Here is a 23101-nt window from a genome sequence, read left to right as displayed (position 1 = left end):
TGTTCTCTGGATCAGGAGAACGTTCAAGTAAGGGATAATTAATACGCCTTTCCTTTGAAGTAGAATCATCATTTCAGCCTTTACCTTGGTAAAGACCCGGGGTGCCGTGGACAATCCAAACGGCAACGTCTGAAACTGATAGTGACAGTTTTGTACCACGAACCTGAGGTACCCTTGGTGTGAAGGGCAAATTGGGACATGGAGGTAAGCATCCTTGATGTCCCAGGACACCATAAAGTCCCCTTCTTCCAGATTCGCTATCACTGCTCTGAGTGATTTCATCTTGAACTTGAACCTTTGTATGTAAGTGTTCAAAAGATTTCAGACTTAGAATAGGTCTCACCGAGCCGTCCGGCTTCGGTACCACAAACAGCGTGGAATAATACCCCTTTCCTTGTTGTAGTAGGGGTACCTTGACTATTACTTGCTGGGAATACAGCTTGTGAATAGCTTCCAACACCGTCTCCCTGTCGGAGGGAGATGTTGGTAAAGCAGACTTCAGGAATCTGTGAGGAAGAGACGTCTCGAATTCCAATCTGTACCCCTGTGATACTACCTGCAGGATCCAGGGGTCGACTTGCGAGTGAGCCCACTGCGCGCTGAAATTCTTGAGACGACCCCCCCACCGGACCTGAGTCCGCTTGTAGGGCCCCAGCGACATGCTGAGGACTTTCCAGAAGCGGGGGAAGGCTTCTGCTCCTGGGAAGGAGCTGCTTGCTGCAGTCTCTTACCCTTTTCTTTGCCTCGGGCAGATATGAATGGCCTTTTGCCCGCTTGTTCTTATGAGAACGAAAGGACTGAGGCTGAAAAGACGGTGTCTTTTTCTGTTGGGAGGTGACCGGAGGTAAAAAAGGTGGATTTTCCGGCTGTTGCCGTGGCCACCAAGTCCGATAGACCGACCCCAAATAATTCCTCCCCTTTATACGGCAAACTTCCATATGCCGCTTGGAATCCGCATCACCTGACCACTGTCGCGTCCATAAACTTCTTCTGGCAGAAATGGACAGCGCACTTACCCTTGATGCCAGAGTGCCAATATCCCTCTGTGCATCTCGCATATAAAGAAAATGCATCCTTTAAATGCTCTATAGTCAATAAAATATTGTCGCTATTCAGGGTATCAATATTTCCAGTCAGAGATTCCGACCAAACCCCCCCAGCACTGCACATCCATGCTGGGGCGATTGCTGGTCGCAGTATAACATCAGTATGTGTGTATATACTTTTTAGAGTATTTTCCAGCCTCCTATCAGCTGGATCTTTGAGGGCGGCCGTATCAGGAGACGGTAACGCCACTTGTTTTGATAAGCGTGTGAGCGCCTTATCTACCCTAGGGGGTGTTTCCCAGCGCACCCTAACCTCTGGCGGGAAAGGGTATAATGCCAATAACTTCTTTGAAATTAGCAACTTCTTATCGGGGGTAACCCACGCTTCATCACACACTTCAATCAATTTATCTGATTCAGGAAAAACTACAGGTAGTTTTTTTTTTTTTTCACACCCCACATAATACCCATTTTTGTGGTACTTGTAGTATCAGAAATATGTAACGCCTCCTTCATTGCCTTGATTATGTAACGTGTGGCCCTACTGGAAAATACGTTTGTTTCTTCACCGTCGACACTGGAGTCAGTGTCCGTGTCTGTGTCTATGTCGACCGACTGAGGTAATGGGCGTTTTAAAGCCCCTGACGGTGTTTGAGACGCCTGGACAGGTACTAATTGGTTTGCCGGCCGTCTCATATCGTCAACCGACCTTGTAGTGTGTTGACACTATCACGTAATTCCATAAATAAAGCCATCCATTCCGGTGTCGACTCCCTAGGGGGTGACATCCCATTACAGGCAATTGCTCCGCCTCCACTAACATCGTCCTCATACCTGTCGACACACACGTACCGACACACAGCACACACACAGGGAATGCTCTGATAGAGGACAGGACCCCACTAGCCCTTTGGGGAGACAGAGGGAGAGTTTGCCAGCACACACCAAGGCGCTATAATTATACAGGGACAACCTTATAGTAAGTGTTTTCCCTTATAGCAGCTTAATATATATTAATATCGCCAAAATATGCCCCCCCTCTCTGTTTTAACCCTGTTTCTGTAGTGCAGTGCAGGGGAGAGCCTGGGAGCCTTTCCACCAGCGGATCTGTGTGGGAAAAATGGCGCTGTGTGCTGAGGAGATAGGCCCCGCCCCCTTCACGGCGGGCTCTTCTCCCGGTTTTTTCTGTAATCCTGGTGGGGGTTAAATACATCCATATAGCCCAGGGGCTATATGTGATGTATTTTTAGCCAGTAAAGGTAATTACATTGCTGCCCAGGGCGCCCCCCCCCCAGCGCCCTGCACCCTCAGTGACCGCGGTGTGAAGTGTGCTGAGAGCAATGGCGCACAGCTGCAGTGCTGTGCGCTACCTTAAGAAGACTGGGACGTCTTCAGCCGCCGATTTCTGGACCTCTTCTCTCTTCAGCATCTGTAAGGGGGCCGGCGGCGCGGCTCCGGTGACCCATCCAGGCTGTACCTGTGATCGTCCCTCTGGAGCTAGTGTCCAGTAGCCTAAGAAGCCAATCCATCCTGCACGCAGGTGAGTTCACTTCTTCTCCCCTTAGTCCCGCGTTGCAGTGAGCCTGTTGCCAGCAGGACTCACTGAAAATAAAAAACCTAACAAACTTTTATTCTAAGCAGCTCTTTAGGAGAGCCACCTAGATTGCACCCTTCTCGGCCGGGCACAAAAACCTAACTGAGGCTTGGAGGAGGGTCATAGGGGGAGGAGCCAGTGCACACCACCTAGTGGTCAAACTTTTAATTTTGTGCCCTGTCTCCTGCGGAGCCGCTATTCCCCATGGTCCTGACGGAGTCCCCAGCATCCACTTAGGACGTCAGAGAAATATATATTGTGATTAAAATATATAGTTCCCTTCACAAGATATTATTTTCATTAAACAATACTTTTATAAATGATTGAGGGATTGATGTATCAAGCAGTGAAGAGAGTGGAGAATTTGCCCATAGCAAGCAATCAGCATCTACCTATCAGTTTATAGCGTGTACCTGATAAGTGTGACCCGTATCACTTGAGAGATAGGGGGGGTCATTCCGACCTGATCGCACGCTGCCATTTTTCACAGTGCAACAATCAGGTCACTACTGCGTATGCATATGCACCGCAATGTGCAGGTGCGTCCTATGGGTACAAAGCAGATCGTTGCTGTGCGATGGATTTAACAAAGAATCCATTCGCACAGACGATCGCAAGGAGATTGACAGGAAGAGGGCGTTTCTGGGTGGCAACTGACCATTTTCTGGAAGTGCCGTGGAAAACGCAGGCGTGTCCAGGCGTTTGCAGGGCGGGTGTCTGACGTCAATCCCGGGACCTGACAGGCTGAAGTGATCGCAGTGGCTGAGTAAGTTCCGACCTACTCAGAAACTGCACAAAAACTTTTTGCACAGCTCCCCTGCACAAGCGATCGCACACTTGCTATGCTAAAATACACTCCCCCATAGGCGGCGACTATCTGATCGCACGGCTGCCGAAATTTGATACCATGCGATCAACTCGGAATGATCCCCATAGAAATGAATGTACAACTAAATGTGTTTGCTGCTACGTGATGCCGGCTATTCACCAGCTAGAGGGCGACTATCTGATCGCACGGCTGCAAACCAGTGTAAGGAGGACACTTACCGGTCTAAAACTCGCTGTCAGTTTTCCTCCATGTAATAAATTCCAAAAATTGACAGTGCCTTTAAAACATGAAAAACCTGTTTTACTTCACCATAAATGCAGATCTTTAATGCAATCCATAGAATGTTATACTACGTTACCTAAGGGCCCATTGGAGACCAGAGAGGCGGCCACCTGCAGCTGTGTTGTCCGTTTTGCCAGAAATATGATCTTGCTGACGCTGTTATTTGTTGCTGTGGCAAAACATATTTCTTAGTGTTAGACCACTGACTACTATACTGTACAGCGATATGCAGCGGCTGATCATTATATGTAGTAGCAGCAATAGTAGTAGCAAATACAGCATCATCTTTATGCCACTAAAGCAAGTACTAACAAAGTTGTTTTACTAAAGTGCCAACATCTGCTTTAGGGCCAACTCTCTGGGCCCGACTCTGGGTCAGATGCTTCTGCAGCTGCAACTCCTACTCACTTTTATACGCTAATGCGACAAATGGCCGAACAAAGTGGCAAATCTGTGCATCTGAAAGTGCAATATTATCCCGCCCACTGTTCTAGCATCCGCAAATGTTACTGTCATCAGTAGTACCGAGACTTGCACCAGCCCCTTGCTAGATGAAAGAGAGCAGTCACAAACAGGGTTCTCTTACCCAAATGCGTGATTCAGAATCGCATGCAACAGTACACACAATACACGCCCACAACACTCTTATCTGAACTAGCATTTTGCTACTTGTCGCCCAGAAACCACTAGGTCACGCTGGTCTACGTTGGCACAAGGGGTCTAATTCAGATGTGGTTGGAGGTGTGGGGCATGCTGCAACGTACCCATGTTCGGTACTTTGCACATGCACCGGACCCTTACTGCGCATGTGCAGTACAGGTCTGCAACGCTGGAAGCAGGTCGGCACTGGCAGCAGACTGTCAGTGATTTTCTATAAAACTGTCTAAGGGTATCTGCCAGGGCATAAGAAGTATAAAAGCAATTTGCTTAAGGTTTCTTGAGAAGTCAAGATCAATGATTAGGTAATGGGTAATGTAGCTGGAATGGAATAAAAATAAGATGGATGACCTACATTTGTATTTGTGCTGTTATTTTTTACATACTGTTTCCAGGACAACTGCCTGATCATTCTATGAGATTCTGATTCCGTCCCTCCACCAAGATCATCTTTTATTCTAAACCAGCATGCATGAGAATGCACCAGTTTATTAGGAACAATCAGTTATGTCACCAGTTCCTAGTGGACTGATTGGCTGGACTACTATTCAGCTCACAGGATGGCTGCCCTCACTGTGTGTGTATGCAACAAGACCACATTCAAGGGCCTATTTGTCTTCAAATATTTGCGCCATATTACCCAAAAACACCCATTGTTGGGGGATACCTGCAAATATAAAGTATCACCGCAATATAACAAAGCAACCGAAGCCGCCATAGGTTTCTGTCAGATTTACCAAGTTCCGGAGCTTGGCCCCCCCCAAGCTAACGTAAACTTATGGTGGTGTGCTGGGTTAACCTATGGGCAAAACTTCACAAAACTTACTTGGAGTGGGTTCTTCCAGATCCTCCCCTACAACTGCGGCTGCACATGCATCGTTGGTAGACCACACATGCGCAGGAGCCCTGCCCACTATAGTGTAAGCCCACCTCTTGCAGTGTCTGCAAATTGGGACAGTTGGTAGCTATCACAACATGCATACATGGTTTGAAAGGAATTCTACAATTATAGAACTATACAATATGTAAAAGTTGCAGGAGAGCGTGTATGACTTGATACATTTAGTATATTTGTCTGGAATGGCCATGAGACACCTGAATTTCAGGGAGCTCTCCTGGACTCCCGAGAGAGTAGAACAGCCTCCAAGAGCTGCCTACTTCTTGGTGTACTCGATTTCATTTCAAGTATACATTATATATGCTGCTGCAGATGCCGCACACTCTACACTCAGCACAGACCCTTCCAACTTGCCATGCAGCGCCCCCTATACCTGTTTTTACAGCAGCATTGATGGGAGGGGAGAGGGATCTGCACATGGGCCTCTGTCACTGGTAACATGTATTAGAAGACACTTACATTTTATCCCTGCAGACTCAAAGTGATGGGATGTGTCTATCCGGCATTGTATGTGGCCTGAGGTCATGTTCCAGACAATAATTTCTCCATCATAGCTTGAGCTGGCAAGGAGATTAGGAGGTTTCTGAGCTACACAGAGAATGTCTTCGCGGTGACCTCGGATCTACAGAAGAAAAGGGTACAATGATCTCTCATGCTATCTTCTGTCATCCTGAAGACCAGAGGCTTGCTCTCTGAGCATGAAAAATCATTAGTGTCAGACAGTGTCGTAACTGGGCTTCACTAAACCCTGTGCCAGCCACGCCCCTGACCAATGACAGCACAAATGGGCGGGGTCACCAACACCGGTAAGTGCAGAACGGCCTGGACTGTCCTCAGGGCACTTTTAGGGGGCTGCACAGGCTGCAGGGTGACTGCCTGGAGCGTCTTAAGGAAGCAATGGATGGCAGTGCAGCAAAGATTCTGGCGGCGAGACAGATGTAGGGACTAAGGGGCAGTCACGGTGCCACCCTCACTGCCCTGCGCTCTGTGAGGTGGGACTGTTTGCACTCCCCTAGTTTCAAGCCTCGTGCTGTACATCACAATAGCAAGGAGCTTGTTGCCTACACCAACAGTCTATTGAAAATACTAGATCATTTAATTTTATATGTAGACAATGTTAATTCCAATTTAGACACTAGCTATATAGTAGACACATTCTAAGCATTCTGTGTACATGTAGCCTACCTGAGACAATGCAATGTAGAGCAGTCACAGTACAACTATCCCTAAGAACCATTATCTCTTGCTGTCAGCTTATAAATGGTGGACATCATGCTGCCTATCCGAAAAATAATCACCAAGGTGCCATCTCAGTCACACTGCCTGTGCTCCTGCCAGATCCTTCGTTCCAACAGGCACCACTGTCCTCACCAGGCATTGGGCCTATTATACCCCTTTCAGACTGACAAAAAATTTCCTGTGTTATTACACATGAACGCGCATCAACCCTGGAAATTTCTCAGTGTGAAAGGGTACAGGAACAATATCCAGGGTATCAACTAGGGTTGAATCCGGGATCGTCCCGGGATGCGGTGTAGTGTGAACGGGTATGCCGGGTCAACGCGACCTGGCACCCGTTCTCTGCATAGGAGGAGGCGGAGCCTGGAGACAATTACCTCCAAGCACAGCCTCCAGTAGCATCAGCGGTGACGTCACCAACCCGGCAATATCTCAAGCGGGGTCGCACCTGGGAAGCACCCGTGTACACATTCCTGGGTTCGACCCGGCTCTTGTCAGTCTGAAAGGGGTATAACCTACACGCTGTCAGTAGAAGCTAGCAGGAGCAGCAGAAGGCATGCTCAAGATCTGCCAGATAGACCATATTCCAAGTAACTTCTATGATCCGAGTAGGACTCAGTATATGCCACCCAAAACTGAATGACTTACCTTATCATCGTGCCAATATTGCTTTGGCTCTTGGAAGTGGTGTAGATTATCATCAGAATCCTGGGAAAAGGACACAAAATATGTTGTTACAAAATGAATAATAGTAGAGTGATGAATGTTAATAGTGTCAGATTAGCAGGCCCTATGCTTGTCTCTCTGTGAGCGAGTAGCAGATCTCACGTGTACCATGTCTCTGTCTTGTAAGCTCAGTAAAGACAGACTATGGGTTCTATTTACTAATCCTTGGATGGAGATAAAGTCGCTGGAGATTAAGTACCAGCCAATCGGCTCCTGCCATTTTTAAAACACAGCCTGTGACATGGCAGTTAGGAGCCGATTGGCTGCTACTTTATCTCCAGCGACTTTATCTCCATCCAAGGCTTAGTAAATAGACCCCTATGTCCAGCAGTAACACTGCACACCCCATTTCTGTAACACTGACCGGTATCTGTTTAGCAGACTCATCCCTACCCAAGCACTGCCGTGTTCCAGACACACCCACTCCCCCTACTGAAAGGGTGATACAGAGACACAGTAAAAGTATAGCATACAGTAGGTGTAAATCCAAGACTACTGTCTAAAGAGGTCTGTGGGGGTGACACAAGAGCAAGCAATAGCTGTGACGTGGCGTCAGAATAGCAGCACTTTGTACCCAACAGTGACAATTTTCCCTTGTACTCCCCAGAAGTGCACAGGAAAATTGGCAATGTTTTCATACCGTGACAAAGATAACAATAGAATTTTACACATTTCCATTCTATGAACAATACGTACTAGTTTTGCTTAACAATAAAATACTAACATGCGTCATTTGTCTACAATGACTACTCCTATTAATTAATAATGTGGATCTAACTGCAAAATATAAATATAGAAATGTCTTTATCCTCTGAAAAAGCAATAAGCCGCCCTCATGCTTTTATATAGTAAAGAACTCTGGGGGTCATTCCGAGTTGTTCTCTCGCAAGCTGCTTTTAGCAGCTTTGCACACGCTAAGCCGCCGCCTACTGGGAGTGAATCTTAGCTTCTTAAAATTGCGAACGAAAGATTCTCAAAATTGCGATTACACACCTCTTAGCAGTTTCTGAGTAGCTTCAAACTTACTCGGCATCTGCGATCAGTTCAGTGCTTGTCGTTCCTGGTTTGACGTCACAAACACACCCAGCGTTCTCCCAGACACTCCTCCGTTTCTCCAGCCACTCCCGCGTTTTTCACAGAAACGGTAGCGTTTTTTCGCACACACCCATAAAACGGCCTGTTTCCGCCCAGAAACACCCACTTCCTGTCAATCACATTACGATCATCAGAACGAAGAAAAAACCTTGTATTGCCGTGAGTAAAATACCTAACTGCATAGCAAATTTACTTAGCGCAGTTGCACTGCGGACATTGCGCATGCGCATTAGCGACTAATCGCTCCGTTGCGAGAAAAAAATAACGAGCGAACAACTTGGAATGACCCCCTCTATCTGTGACTTCTAATATCCTTATAGATTGCACAATGCCATACATCTAATTATACAGCTGCGGTATATTATCCCATATCCATATCTCCTGCTAGTACAGATGCGTGGAAGATTTGTAACGTTTACTCACATAATACAGATTTATCCTTCTGTCCCAGCCAACAGCAACAGTGTATCTGAATAACAATAGAAAAGCTCCATATTAATATGGGGGCAGCATTCTTCTGCATTTCTATACTGACAGCATGAACCAATCATATGCATATTTACAAAGATTGATGAGAAGCCGTTACATCTATTGGTGGCACAGACATTTCCGGCAAAGAAGTAGCAAAAAAGATGCCCAACACTAGAAGATTGTCACAGGAACTGGAGTGCCAAGAGGGGCTGTGTGGGGTGACTGCAGCTAAGATGTATGAGGACATATCTGTTATAGTATGTAACCTCCCAATACTGGACATATCTGAATCAGGACATGGTTTGGAAAAGGGGAGTGACTGAGCTATGTTACGGGTGCGGTCACGGTGAACTGGGCCACATACTGTACCTAACTCAAAACAACATAACATCTGCCAGCTATTGTGCAAAGACCACCCCAATACTGCCAGCCAGCTGTAACACAGAGACTCATACCCAGCTTATCAGTCTTTTGGCACCTCCATATCCTTCTCCCATTGCCAGGGGTCACTCAGTACTTGGAGCGCAGTGTTGCTTCTAAAGAACCATGAAATGGATAGTAAGGTGCTAGGACAACCCGCTGCTTTCGCTAAGCACAGGCCCACCTAGTAGCACACAGCTGGCAGGCAGCAGACAGTGGGGATAATTCAGGTTGAATCGCAAAACACGATCCAACCGCAAAAACTACAAAGAGGCTGCGGGCACATGCGCAGGGCCTGTCAATCACAGAGAGGGCGATCGCCTCTGCCTGTCAATCAGGAAGGGGCATTTGCGTGGGGGAGGGGGGGGGACTGCAATGCTCTGTTTTCAAGGCAGATACGGAGCATTACGGGGGCGGCGACGGAGAAACGGGGACTGCACCAGTCAAACGGTGGGCATGACGGGGCATGATCGGGGCGGCTATGTGATGTCACACGCAGCCACTACGATCAGAAAAATGGCGGCCGGCAGGAGGCTACTTAATTTTTTGCGATCATGCTGAAAATGCGGTGCGACCGCTGTTTCGGCGTGGTGGTGGTGGGGCTGATAGCATGCTGGGCAGCCTTGCTCTGCGATGGGTGGCCCCCCAGTATTTGGAACCCCTGTATGCTCGTGGGAACAGCCGTGCACCTCACAGGAAAAGTTGCCATCTATAAGTCATTGTTGGAAAAGTAGTGGGCAGAAGTCAAATTCTTTGATCTTACTTGTTTCTGTTTATGTCCACATAAGTGCAGTCACAGATCTCAGCTGAACTCTCTGCCAAGAAGAAGAATATTACTTTTTATTGCGTTACAAATGAGAAGTCATTACATAAAGTGAGCAGCTGAGGTCTGCACAATGTTATGTCTGCATAGATGATTCTCCTGCAGGGAGACCGTTTCCCTGGCACAAACAAGAAAAACATGGAACAGCGCTGCGTTCAACAAGCTACATGACAAATAATGCTGTAGCCAAGCTAAAATTCTAAAACATATTTAATTAAAGCAAATACAGACACAATAAATAACATATGCAGAAGCTGAACAAAAACATATAGAATGTATTAATGAAATATGTAATAAATATATAAAGAATCCATTAAAAAGTTATATGAGGAAAGTCACTGATTGAATATATCATTGTGTAATCCCACTGTAAATACCACTGATACCAGTTGGTGTAATTATTTGTGGTTAGATCCAATAAGGACGCGATAAAAGACTATCACTACAACAATAAATTGCAATTGGAAAAATAAATAAATAAATAAATAAAAAAATATATATACATATATGTATATATACACAAAACAGGAATATGGGCATCAGCGACCAATGGTGTCTATTGTAAAGGAACATATAAGATTTTTTTATATAAAAAATACATATTTATTTTACAAAAAACAATCTGATTTTGTTAAAAATACTTGAGCATAAAAGTTCATACAAAATGGAGAAAATAAGACTAATAGAATAAAAGTACAAGGTACACATCAAATTGTAATATATGTGTATAAAGTGCTTATCTTAGATAAAGGAGGTCAGTCTGGGAAAGATCATGAAATGTCCAACACGTTTCGTCCGTCAGGACTTCATCAAGGGCAGTGTAGCATTGGGAAGGGTCTTGTATTTATACCTCTATCAATTAGAAGACTATGTGTGACATCACTTCCTCCCAAAGTGGTGCTTAGGGAGCACGTTAGTAATATATGACATATTTAGATGAATTCAATATATGTGATGCAAGTATCTATAACAAAGCTAATTATTATAACTAAATTTAAAAACGAATAGTTTGGTGAGTATAAAGAATTATTGTTATCGGAGTGTGCTGCCAAAAGTTACTTCCGCCCCACTTCCTGTGGTAGAGCGGGCTCCTCTGCGCGTGCGCCCGTTTCCGCGTCAAATACCGGGTACCGGAAGCCGCGTCACATTTGCCGGAAGTCGCTTTCGCGTCACCACCCGCATGCCTCATCACGTGTGGGAAACAGGAAGCCGTATGACCCGTGGAACGCACTCCAAAGTCGGAAATATCTTCTTTCATGCCGCGCGTCACTTCCGGCCAGTGGAACCCCATTCAACAGATAGTGTCCAGAGATTCATTCAATGTTGGAACGCATTTGGACCGCAAATAGCGTTTCTAAAAACAGTCTTTCAATAGTGAGCCCCAGTAATAGATCACTATTCCTTAAAGTTTAGACGGTTATTGGTGGATATAGATTCTTCGTTTAAACGGCATATAAGTATACAGTCTATTGTCATATATATATGAAAGATATCAGATATCACAGAAGGTTGTGTCAATGGTGAGATCCACTGTTGTGCTCTACTGATCATTAGCACTGACGTACAGTACGGTACAGACCAATAACTCTCTCTATAATAACTTCAAGAAGTGAGTTAAAAATAAGAATTTACTCACCGGTAATTCTATTTCTCATAGTCCGTAGTGGATGCTGGGGACTCCGTAAGGACCATGGGGGGATTAGCGGCTCCGCAGGAGACTGGGCACAACTATAAAGAAAGTTTTTAGACTACTGGTGTGCACTGGCTCCTCCCACTAAGACCCTCCTCCAGACTTCAGTTAGGATACTGTGCCCGGAAGAGCTGACACAATTAGGAAGGATTTTGAATCCCGGGTAAGACTCATACCAGCCACACCAATCACACCGTATAACTCGTGATACAATACCCAGTTAACAGCATGATAACAATTGAGCCTCTCAACAGATCGCTCAACAATAACCCTTTAGTTAAGCAATAACTATATACAAGTATTGCAGACAATCCGCACTTGGGATGGGCGCCCAGCATCCACTACGGACTATGAGAAATAGAATTACCGGTGAGTAAATTCTTATTTTCTCTAACGTCCTAAGTGGATGCTGGGGACTCCGTAAGGACCATGGGGATTATACCAAAGCTCCCAAACGGGCGGGAGAGTGCGGATGACTCTGCAGCACCGAATGAGAGACCTCAAGGTCCTCCTCAGCCAGGGTATCAAATTTGTAGAATTTTGCAAACGTGTTTGCCCCTGACCAAGTTGCAGCTCGGCAAAGTTGAAGAGCCGAGACCCCTCGGGCAGCCGCCCAAGAAGAGCCCACCTTCCTCGTGGAATGGGCTTTCACTGATTTAGGATGCGGCAGTCCAGCCGCAGAATGTGCAAGCTGAATCGTACTACAGATCCAGCGAGCAATAGTCTGCTTAGAAGCAGGTGCACCCAACTTGTTGGGCGCATACAGGATAAAGAGCGAGTCAGTCTTCCTGACTCCAGCTGTCCTGGAAACATACATTTTTAGGGCCCTGACTACATCCAACAACTTGGAAGCCTCCAAGTCATTTGTAGCCGCAGGCACCACGATAGGTTGGTTCAGATGAAAAGCTGATACCACTTTGGGGAGAAACTGGGGACGAGTCCTCAATTCTGCCCTATCCATATGGAAAATCAGATAAGGGCTTTTACATGACAAAGCCGCCAATTCTGAAACACGCCTGGCCGAAGCCAAGGCCAACAACATGACCACTTTCCACGTGAGATATTTCAAATCCACGGTTTTCAGTGGCTCAAACCAATGTGACTTTAGGAAATCCAACACCACGTTGAGATCCCAAGGTGCCACTGGAGGCACAAAAGGGGGCTGTATATGCAGCACTCCCTTAACAAAAGTCTGAACTTCAGGTAGTGAAGCCAATTCTCTCTGGAAGAAAATCGATAGAGCCGAAATCTGGACCTTAATGGAACCCAATTTAAGGCCCATAGTCACCCCTGACTGTAGTAAGTGCAGGAACCGGCCCAGCTGAAATTCTTCCGTTAGAGCCTTCCTGGCCTCACACCACGCAACATATTTTCGCCATATGCGGTGATAATGGTTTGCGGTTACTTCTTTCCTAGCTTTTATCAGCGTAGGAATGACTTCCTCCGGAATGCCCTTTTCCTTCAGGATCCGGTGTTCAACCGCCATGCCGTCAAACGCAGCCGCGGTAAGTCTTGGAACAGACAGGGCCCCTGCTGCAGCAGGTCTTGTCTGAGCGGTAGAGGCCATGGGTCCTCTGACATCATTTCTTGAAGTTCCGGATACCACGCTCTTCTTGGCCAATCCGGAACAATGAGTATAGTTCTTACTCCTCTTCTCCTTATTATCCTCAGTACCTTTGGTATGAGAGGAAGAGGAGGGAACACATAAACCGATCGGTACACCCACGGTGTTACCAGAGCGTCTACAGCTATCGCCTGCGGGTCTCTCGACCTGGCGCAATATTTTTCTAGCTTTTTGTTTAGGCGGGACGCCATCATGTCCACCTGTGGTTTTTCCCACTGGTTTACAATCATTTGAAAGACTTCTGGATGAAGTCCCCACTCTCCCGGGTGGAGGTCGTGCCTGCTGAGGAAGTCTGCTTCCCAGTTGTCCACTCCCGGAATGAACACTGCTGACAGTGCTAACACGTGATTTTCCGCCCATCGGAGAATCCTTGTCGCTTCTGCCATCGCCGTCCTGCTTCTCGTGCCGCCCTGCCGATTTACATGGGCGACCGCCGTGATGTTGTCTGACTGGATCAGTACCGGCTGGTTTTGAAGCAGGGGTTTTGCCTGACTTAGGGCATTGTAAATGGCCCTTAGATCCAGAATATTTATGTGCAGGGAAGTCTCCTGACTTGACCATAGTCCTTGGAAGTTTCTTCCCTGTGTGACTGCTCCCCAGCCTCGAAGGCTGGCATCCGTGGTCACCAGGACTCAGTCCTGTATGCCGAATCTGCGGCCCTCTTGAAGATGAGCACTCTGCAGCCACCACAGCAGAGACACCCTTGTCCTCGGAGACAGGGTTATCAGACGATGCATCTGAAGATGCGATCCGGACCACTTGTCCAACAGGTCCCACTGAAAGGTTCTTGCATGAAACCTGCCGAATGGAATCGCTTCGTAGGAAGCTACCATTTTTCCCAGGATCCGCGTGCAGTGATGCACCGACACCTGTTTTGGTTTTAGGAGGCCTCTGACTAGAGATGACAGCTCCTTGGCCTTTTCCTCCGGGAGAAACACTTTTCTCTGTTCTGTGTCCAGAACCATCCCTAGGAACAGCAGGCGTGTCGTAGGGACCAGCTGTGACTTTGGAATGTTTAGAATCCAGCCGTGCTGTTGTAGCACTTCCCGAGATAGTGCTACCCCTACCAACAACTGCTCTCTGGACCTCGCCTTTATCAGGAGATCGTCCAAGTACGGGATAATTAAAATCCCTTCCTTCGAAGGAGTATCATCATTTCCGCCATTACCTTGGTAAAGACCCTCGGAGCCGTGGAGAGACCGAACGGCAACGTCTGGAATTGGTAATGACAATCTTGTACCACAAACCTGAGGTACTCCTGGTGAGGATGGTAAATGGGGACATGTAGGTAAGCATCCTTGATGTCCAGCGATACCATGTAATCTCCCTCGTCCAGGCTTGCAATAACCGCCCTGAGCGATTCCATCTTGAACTTGCATTTTTTGATATATGTGTTCAAGGATTTCAAATTTAAAATGGGTCTCACCGAACCGTCCGGTTTCGGTACCACAAACATTGTGGAATAGTAACCCCTTCCTTGTTGAAGTAGGGGCACCTTTACTATCACTTGTTGTGAATACAGCTTTTGAATTGCCTGTAACACTGCCTCCCTGCCTGAGGGAGTGGTTGGCAAGGCAGATTTGAAGAAACGGCGGGGGGGAGACGTCTCGAATTCCAGTTTGTACCCCTGAGATACTACTTGAAGGATCCAGGGATCCACCCGTGAGCGAGCCCACTGATTGCTGAAATTTTTGAGACGGGCCCCCACCGTACCTGGCTCCGCCTGTGGAGCCCCAGCGTCATGCTGTGGACTTAGAGGAAGCGGGGGAGGACTTTTGCTCCTGGGAACTGGCTGTATGCTGCAGCTTTTTCCCTCTACCTCTGCCTCTGGGCAGAAAGGACGCGCCTTTAACCCGCTTGCCCCTATTGGGCCGAAAGGACTGTACCTGATAATACGGTGCTTTCTTTGGTTGTGAGGGAACATGGGGTAAAAATGTAGACTTCCCAGCTGTTGCTGTGGAAACGAGGTCCGAGAGACCATCCCCGAACAATTCCTCACCCTTATAAGGCAGAACTTCCATGTGTCGTTTGGAATCTGCATCACCTGTCCACTGCCGAGTCCATAACCCTCTCCTGGCAGAAATGGACATTGCACTAATTTTGGATGCCAGCCGGCAAATATCCCTCTGTGCATCCCTCATGTATAAAAGTGCGTCTTTTATATGCTCTACGTTTAGCAAAATAGTGTCCCTGTCTAGGGTATCTATATTTTCTGACAGGGAATCTGACCACGCAGCAGCAGCACTGCACATCCAGGCTGAAGCTATAGCCGGTCTCAGTATAACACCTGTGTGTATATATAGATTTCAGGATAGCCTCCTGCTTTCTATCAGCAGATTCCTTCAGGGCGGCCGTATCCGGAGACGGTAGTGCCACCTTCTTTGACAAGCGTGTGAGCGCTTTATCCACCCTAGGGGATGTTTCCCAGCGTGACCTATCCTCTGGCGGGAAAGGGTACGCCATTAGTAACCTCTTAGAAATTACCAGCTTTTTATCAGGGGAAGCCCACGCTTCTTCACACACTTCATTTAACTCTTCAGATGGAGGAAAAGCTACTGGTAGTTTTTTCTCTCCAAACATTATACCCTTTTTTGTGGTACCGGGGGTAACATCAGAAATGTGCAACACATTTTTCATTGCCTCAATCATGTAACGTGTGGCCCTACTGGAAGTTACATTAGTCTCCTCGTCGTCGACACTGGAGTCAGTATCCGTGTCGACATCTGTGTCAACCATCTGAGGTAGCGGGCGTTTTAGAGCCCCTGATGGTTTTTGAGACGCCTGGGCAGACACAGGCTGAGAAGCCGGCTGTCCCACATTTGGTATGTCGTCAAACCTTTTATGTAAGGAGTCGACACTATCACGTAATTCCTTCCACAGCACCATCCACTCAGGTGTCGACCCCGCAGGGGGTGACATCACATTTACAGGCATCTGCTCCGCCTCCACATATGCCTCCTCATCAAACATGTCGACACAGCCGTACCGACACACCGCAAACACACAGGGAATGCTCTGACAGAGGACAGGACCCCACAAAGCCCTTTGGGGAGACAGAGAGAGAGTATGCCAGCACACACCAGAGCGCTATATAACACTGGGATCCCACTATCAATGAGTGTTTTCCCTATAGCTGCTTTTTTATATATATTATATATATATAATATCTATACTGCGCCTAAATTTAGTGCCCCCCCTCTCTTTTTTACCCTTCTGTAGTATTCAGACTGCAGGGGAGAGCCAGGGAGCTTCCTTCCAGCGGAACTGTGAGGGGAAAAATGGCGCCAGTGTGCTGAGGGAGAAGCCCCGCCCCCTTTTCGGCTGACTTTCTCCCGCTTTTTCTGTAATACTGGCAGGGGTAATTTTACATCTATATAGCCTCTAGGACTATATATGATGTATATTTGCCAGCCAAGGTGTTATTTATTGCCCTCAGGGCGCCCCCCCCAGCGCCCCCTGCACCCATCAGTGACCGAAGTGTGAGGTGTACATGAGGAGCAATGGCGCACAGCTGCAGTGCTGTGCGCTACCTTGGTGAAGACCGAAGTCTTCTGCCGCCGATTTTCCGGACCTCTTCGTTGCTTCTGGCTCTGTAAGGGGTACGGCGGCGCGGCTCCGGGAACGAACACCAAGGTCGGGTCCTGCGGTCGATCCCTCTGGAGCTAATGGTGTCCAGTAGCCTAAGAAGCCCAAACTACCACCTGTTAGGTAGGTTCGCTTCTTCTCCCCTTAGTCCCTCGCTGCAGTGAGTCTGTTGCCAGCAGATCTCACTGAAAATAAAAAACCTAAATATACTTTCTTTCTATGTGCTCAGGAGAGCCCCTAGTGTGCATCCAGCTCAGCCGGGCACAAGAATCTAACTGAAGTCTGGAGGAGGGTCTTAGTGGGAGGAGCCAGTGCACACCAGTAGTCTAAAAGCTTTCTTTATAGTTGTGCCCAGTCTCCTGCGGAGCCGCTAATCCCCCCATGGTCCTTACGGAGTCCCCAGCATCCACTTAGGACGTTAGAGAAATAGAAAGGAATGGGTCTTACCAATTGTAGAAGTGAAATGTGATCTGCAGGATGTCTTTAGTAAATAGGACACCAGACTGTATGTATATGGTAAAAGGCAAATATGAACAATTCAATTAAAGCTATAAAATTTTGCAATTTACCTCTTTTTTTAAGAGTGTGTAAACAGAGCCCATTGTTGTAATTCCAGATTCTCAGACAGCCGTCTCTCCCTCCAGTGATCAACCTACGTAATACAATAACATCCTCAGACAAGTTAAGGGGGGTACACACGGGGGAGATCCGTTCTTAAAATCTAAGCAATCTGACTAGATTACTTAAGGGGGGTACTGACAGGAGAGATGTGTGCTGAGCGATCTAAAGGGCCGTATTCACGGGCCGATTTGGGGAGAGATGTGTGCTGAGCGGTTCGTTCAACACACATCTCTCCCCCCGGGGGGCTCAGCACACATCTCTCCCCACGGGGGGCTCAGCACAGCGCAATGTGTGCTGAGCGTGCGGGGGGAGATGGGGGGGCCGCACATTTCCCCCAGCGGGTGAAGTGAGCGACCTGCTAGATTGGCCTGCATACAGGCCAATCTAGCACCAGCGATAGCGTTGCGCGGGGCTGCGCATCGCGATCGCTGTGGGGGGTACACACGGAGTGATCGCTGCTTAAAATCTAAGCAATCTAGTCAGATTGCTTAGATTTTAAGCAGCGATCGCTCCGTGAGTACCCCCCTTTAACACAGACCGCTCAGCACACATCTGTCTCCCCGCTCAGCACAGCGCGATGTGCTGAGCGAGGGGGACGGACGGGGGGCCGCTCACTTCACTCAGCGTTGAAGTGAGCGACCCGCTAGATTGAGTCTGCATGCAGGCTCAATCTAGCACCGGCGATAGCGATGTGCGGGGCCGTGCATTGCTATCGCTGGGGGGCATGCACACGACAGATCCGTGCTTACAATGACTAGATTGCTTAGATTTTAAACACGGATCTCTCCATGTGTACCCCCTTTAGATTTTAAGCACGGATCTCTCGTGTGTATGCCCCCCAGCGATAGCAATGCGCAGGGCTATCGCCGGTGCTAGGCTCAATCTAACACATCGCTAATTTAGCTCAGTGGGTGAAATGAGCGCCCCCCCAGGCCCCCCCCCCCCCTCCCTGTGCTGAGTGGGAGGAGAGATGTGTGCTGAGCGGTCCGCTCAGCACACATCTCCCTCCACATCTCCCCCGTGAGTATGGCCCTTACGACTGAATAAAACTGGGGTTCTCCCATATCTGAGTGAACCTGAAAACAAACTTGGCAGCATGGTGGCACAGTGGTAAGCATAGCTGCCTCTCAGAGCTTAGGTCATGGGTTCCATTCTAGTACACTGTCTGTGCGATGTTTGTATGCTCTCCAAGTACTTGTATAATATTTTTCTGAGTGTCCTGTTTTCCTCCCCCACTGCAAAAAGATAATGGTGTAGGAAATTGGCTTCTGACAATAATAAACCCCAGGGTGTGTGACTGTACTAGGGAATGCAGACTGTAAGTTGTTAAATATTTTCTGTAAATCGCTGAAGAATATTAATGCGCTATATAATATATTGGTAATAAAGTACTGCATGGTGAAAATGTATGCAAATAGTTCTGTCATAATTTCACCACAAGGGGCAGTGTTACATTACAGTCTAAAGGGCCCCATACACTAGTACGATAATACCCGATTTCATCCAATTTCGGGCATTCGGGACGATATATCAGGTGACATCCGGCATTTTGGATGTGTTTCCGATCCGATCCGATGCGCGTTCCCGTGAGGGTCGGATCGGCTCCCCTAGATCGTTAGTGCTGCACTCGTGATATGTCGGTTCCCGCAGGTATGGCTGGGATTGCATAAGATATATCGCATGCAAAATGTACCAAATCGTATGGAAGCACTCCCGGGAAGCTCCAGGGAGAGTTCAAGGGAAATCGCCTCCGACTTCAGACATATCGTTGCAGTGTATGGGGCCCTTAATGCTGATACTTCCCTTTCTGCTGATCAAGAGGCGTGGCTGCTCTCATTTATATAGGTAAGTGTGAATAACAGGATATATGTATGTGCTTATCTAAATGTATAGAAAAATAGTTTAGAATTTATATTTTTAGACATAATTCCAGTAAGAAATGCTGAGATGAGATACGGTCATTAGGTTGACAGTCATTAGGTCGATATGAACAAGGTCGACATGGAAAAAGGTCAACATGAGTTTTTCACTTTTTTTTTTTTTTTTGCATTTTTTGAACTTTTTTATACTTTACGATCCACATGGACTACAATTGGGAATGGTAACCTGTGGCAAGTGCAGCGGAGCAAGGCACCTTACCCGAAGCATGGGAGCGAAGCGAGCCATGCGAGGGGACACAGTGCACTAATTGGGTTCCCCGTCACTTTCCAAAGAAAACGACACCAAAAAAAGTAAAAAAACTCATGTCGACCTTTTTCCATATCGAACTTGTTCATGTCGACCTAATGACCATGTTGACCTAATGACTGTCGACCTAACGACCCACATCCGCTGAGATAATATTGTCAATTTATCATTGCAGAAATAAATCATTTTCACATCTCTTAACTACCTATAGCGATGGTAATGAGAATAACCCATATGTGGGGCCAATTATTTTAAGAATCCCCTGCTTTTACTGCTGGCTATTAAGCTATGATTTCCATACTGGTCAGTAAGGTGTGATTCCCATACTGTACAGAGATTTGTGATTCTATACCTAACTTGCCTACCCTCCCGAAAGCTGCAGGAGACTCACAATTTTTGGGGTAGTTCTCCGCAACCACGGAAGGATAGGTGGCTCTCCCGCATCTCGCCCGCACCCTACCGCTTCCTACTGAAGTGGGCAGGGTGAAGATAAAGACACTGAAAGCCCAGCTGCGGGGTGGAGGGGGCAAGGCTAAAAGTCACAATCTCGTCATTTAGCCCTGCCTCCTACTAGCGGACCGCGAATTGCGGGCATTTCCATGTTTTGGGGCAGGGCCTAGTGATGCGGCACTCTGGTCCTGCCCCCTGAAGTGTCAGGCTACGTCTCCTCTCCGGGCTTTTCCCGGAGAGGAGACAAAAAAAGTAGGTAACTTAGGGGGTCATTTCGAGTTGATCGCTAGCTGCCGTTGTTCGCAGCACAGCGATCAAGCTAAAAATCAGCATTTCTGCGCATGCGTATGCCCCGCAATGCACACGCGCGACGTACGGGTACAAAGGCTTTTGTGGTTGTGCACAGGTTCTAGCGAAGTTATCAGTCGCACTGACGGCCGCAAGAAGATTGACAGGAAGTGGGCGTTTCTGGGTGTCAACTGACTGTTTTCAGGGAGTGTTTGCAAAAACGCAGGCGTGTCTGAAAAAACGCAGGCGTGGCTGGGCGGGTGTATGACGTCAAATCAGGACACGAATAGGCTGAAGTGATCGCAAGCGCTGAGTAGGTTCAGAGCTACTCAGAAACTGCACAAACTGTTTTTGCAGAGCTCGGCTGCACATGCGTTCGCACTTCTGCTAAGCTAAAATACACTCCCCAGTGTGCGGCGGCATAGCGTTTGCACGGCTGTTAAACTAGCTAGCGAGCGATCAACTCGGAATGAGGGCCTATGTTCTATACTGGTCAGTGAGATGTGATTCCCTTGGTGCTCAGTGAGCTGTGATTCCCATATTGGTAAGAGAGTTATAATTCCCATACTGGTCGGTGAAATGTGATTCCCATACTGGTCAGTGAGCTGTGATTTCCATGCTGGTCAGTGAGTTGTGATTCCCATACTGGTCAATGAGATGTGATTCCCATAATGATCAATGAGGTGTGGTTCCCATAGTGGTCAGTGATTCCCATAGTGGTCAGTGAGCTATGATTTTTATACTGGTCAGTGAACTGTGATTCCTATATTGGTCAGTGAGATGTGATTCCCATACAGGTCGGTGAGCTATGATTTCCATACTGGTCAGTGAACTGTGATTCCCATAGTGGTCAGTGAGGTGTGATTCTCATAGCGGTCAGTGAGGTGTGATTCCCATAGCGGTCAGTGAGGTGTGATTCCCATACTGGTCAGTGAGGTGTGATTCCCATACTATGATTTTCATACTGGTGAGTTAGGATATCTCTGTCCACATGGATGTGAACCAAGGAGAGCCTGTATTCCACTAATAATATTTTCCGTGTGTGTAGAAAAGAACATGACATAAATACTTGATGCTGCTAAAATAATTATAGATTATCTCCAAAGCAGCGTACAAAAAAAGTTGCCAGTCCCCTTAATATTGGAAGAATCAACAAGAACCAGCAAAAAAATATTTATATTCAGTACATTTACTGGCCTGGGCTATGGACCTGAGGTGGCCATTCTGTGTCACCAGGGGGTTACTCAGACGGCTGATGTTCACACAAGTTATCCAATGCTGCGTCTTAGTAGTTTTAAAGCGGCGATCATTTACAAGGAAAACCACGTTAGTTTTGCTTTGTAAGTGATTACTGCTTTAAAAACATGGGCATACTCACGCAAAGTCCTGCAACTCTGACAGCTCACAGGGTGCTACATTTAGCCCTTCATGTATAAACTCAATGGGGGTAATTCAAATGTTTGAAAAGTCGGTCGGGTGTCTGTTTTTTCATGTCTATTAGATAGGCAAACACAGACACCCAACTGACTTTTCAAACAATTGAATATCCCCTAATGATTAGCAGCTGTGGTGTGAGAGATTTTTATTTTAAAATTATTTAGAGTTGCCAACTGTGAAGCATTTATTGATTTAAGTGTTTTTAATGCTTCAGTTGTAGAGTTTACAAATTATGGGGCAGATTTAACAGCGAGTCATATTCTTATCATCACTTGTTACCAATGATAAATGGTGCTCCAACCATTAAGCTCCTAACTGTCATGTAGTTTGAAAAACGACAGAGCTGATTGGCTGGAGCACCTTTTATCATTAATAACGAGTGATAACAAGAATATCACTAGTTAATTCTGCCCCTATTTTCTTTAACAAGCCTAATTATTGCTTTTCATATACATTGCTTATTACAGGTCCCCTGTGCAGCCATTATATATTACATATGCCCCTATAGCCACCACAAAGGACTAACATTCACAATGATATACAGGATTGACAGGAGCTGATTGAATTTTACAGCAATAAATACAGTCTTGTAGGTCAGCGAAAGATGCAGATGTTAGATCTAAAAATTGACCAATGTGGAAGCTTGGCCTTAAAATAGAAGCATCCCCTTGTAAACAATGACACTAAGAAATGGGTTCCTGTGTATGTCTGTCTCGCTTTCCCCAATCTGCCTAATACTGTATACTGAACATGGATTACACTAATCTAAGAGCCACCATAAGAAATAACCTCTCCAGTAAAGACATACCTTCTTCCACTGAGATCAAAGGTCATACACGTTATTGCCGCATCCTGATGTGCCTCGTTAATTTCCAACACTTGTTTTCCAGTCTCAAAATCCCAAACCTTTATTACCTGCAGGCACAAAAGTCGTTATATAAATATTTAACTATTTGAAGTAGAATTTAAAATTCTAATTATACAGTACTTATAACTACATTTAACAGAGCATAATCTCTTTTTAGTGTATGTCCAATTTAAGACAGCTTTCATTTATTCACTTTTGTTCATATTCTCCTTTAGCCTTTAATATACTTCCAGTGTTCTTATATGGTCTTCAGCAAGGCCTTGGCTTCACC

General features: G+C 46.7%; 1 protein-coding gene across 2 annotated transcripts in view; it reads right to left on the bottom strand.

Moving 5' to 3' along the window:
• LOC135002729 (WD repeat-containing protein 49-like) overlaps positions 1-23101 on the bottom strand; it is a 176194-nt gene that overhangs the window by 39414 nt on the left and 113679 nt on the right. For both annotated transcript variants that reach the window (XM_063951689.1, XM_063951688.1), the window contains exons 17-24: positions 22771-22877; positions 17549-17631; positions 10021-10072; positions 8790-8835; positions 7194-7253; positions 5766-5928; positions 3828-3920; positions 3688-3746 (exon numbers count right to left, since the gene is read on the bottom strand). In XM_063951689.1, the coding sequence (XP_063807759.1) occupies positions 3688-3746; positions 3828-3920; positions 5766-5928; positions 7194-7253; positions 8790-8835; positions 10021-10072; positions 17549-17631; positions 22771-22877 (663 nt within the window). The remainder of the gene's footprint in view (positions 1-3687; positions 3747-3827; positions 3921-5765; positions 5929-7193; positions 7254-8789; positions 8836-10020; positions 10073-17548; positions 17632-22770; positions 22878-23101) is intronic.

The sequence above is a fragment of the Pseudophryne corroboree genome, chromosome 2 (genome assembly GCF_028390025.1).
Source record: "Pseudophryne corroboree isolate aPseCor3 chromosome 2, aPseCor3.hap2, whole genome shotgun sequence".
NCBI lineage: Eukaryota > Metazoa > Chordata > Amphibia > Anura > Myobatrachidae > Pseudophryne > Pseudophryne corroboree.
This window is presented reverse-complemented; position numbering and strand designations above follow the sequence as displayed.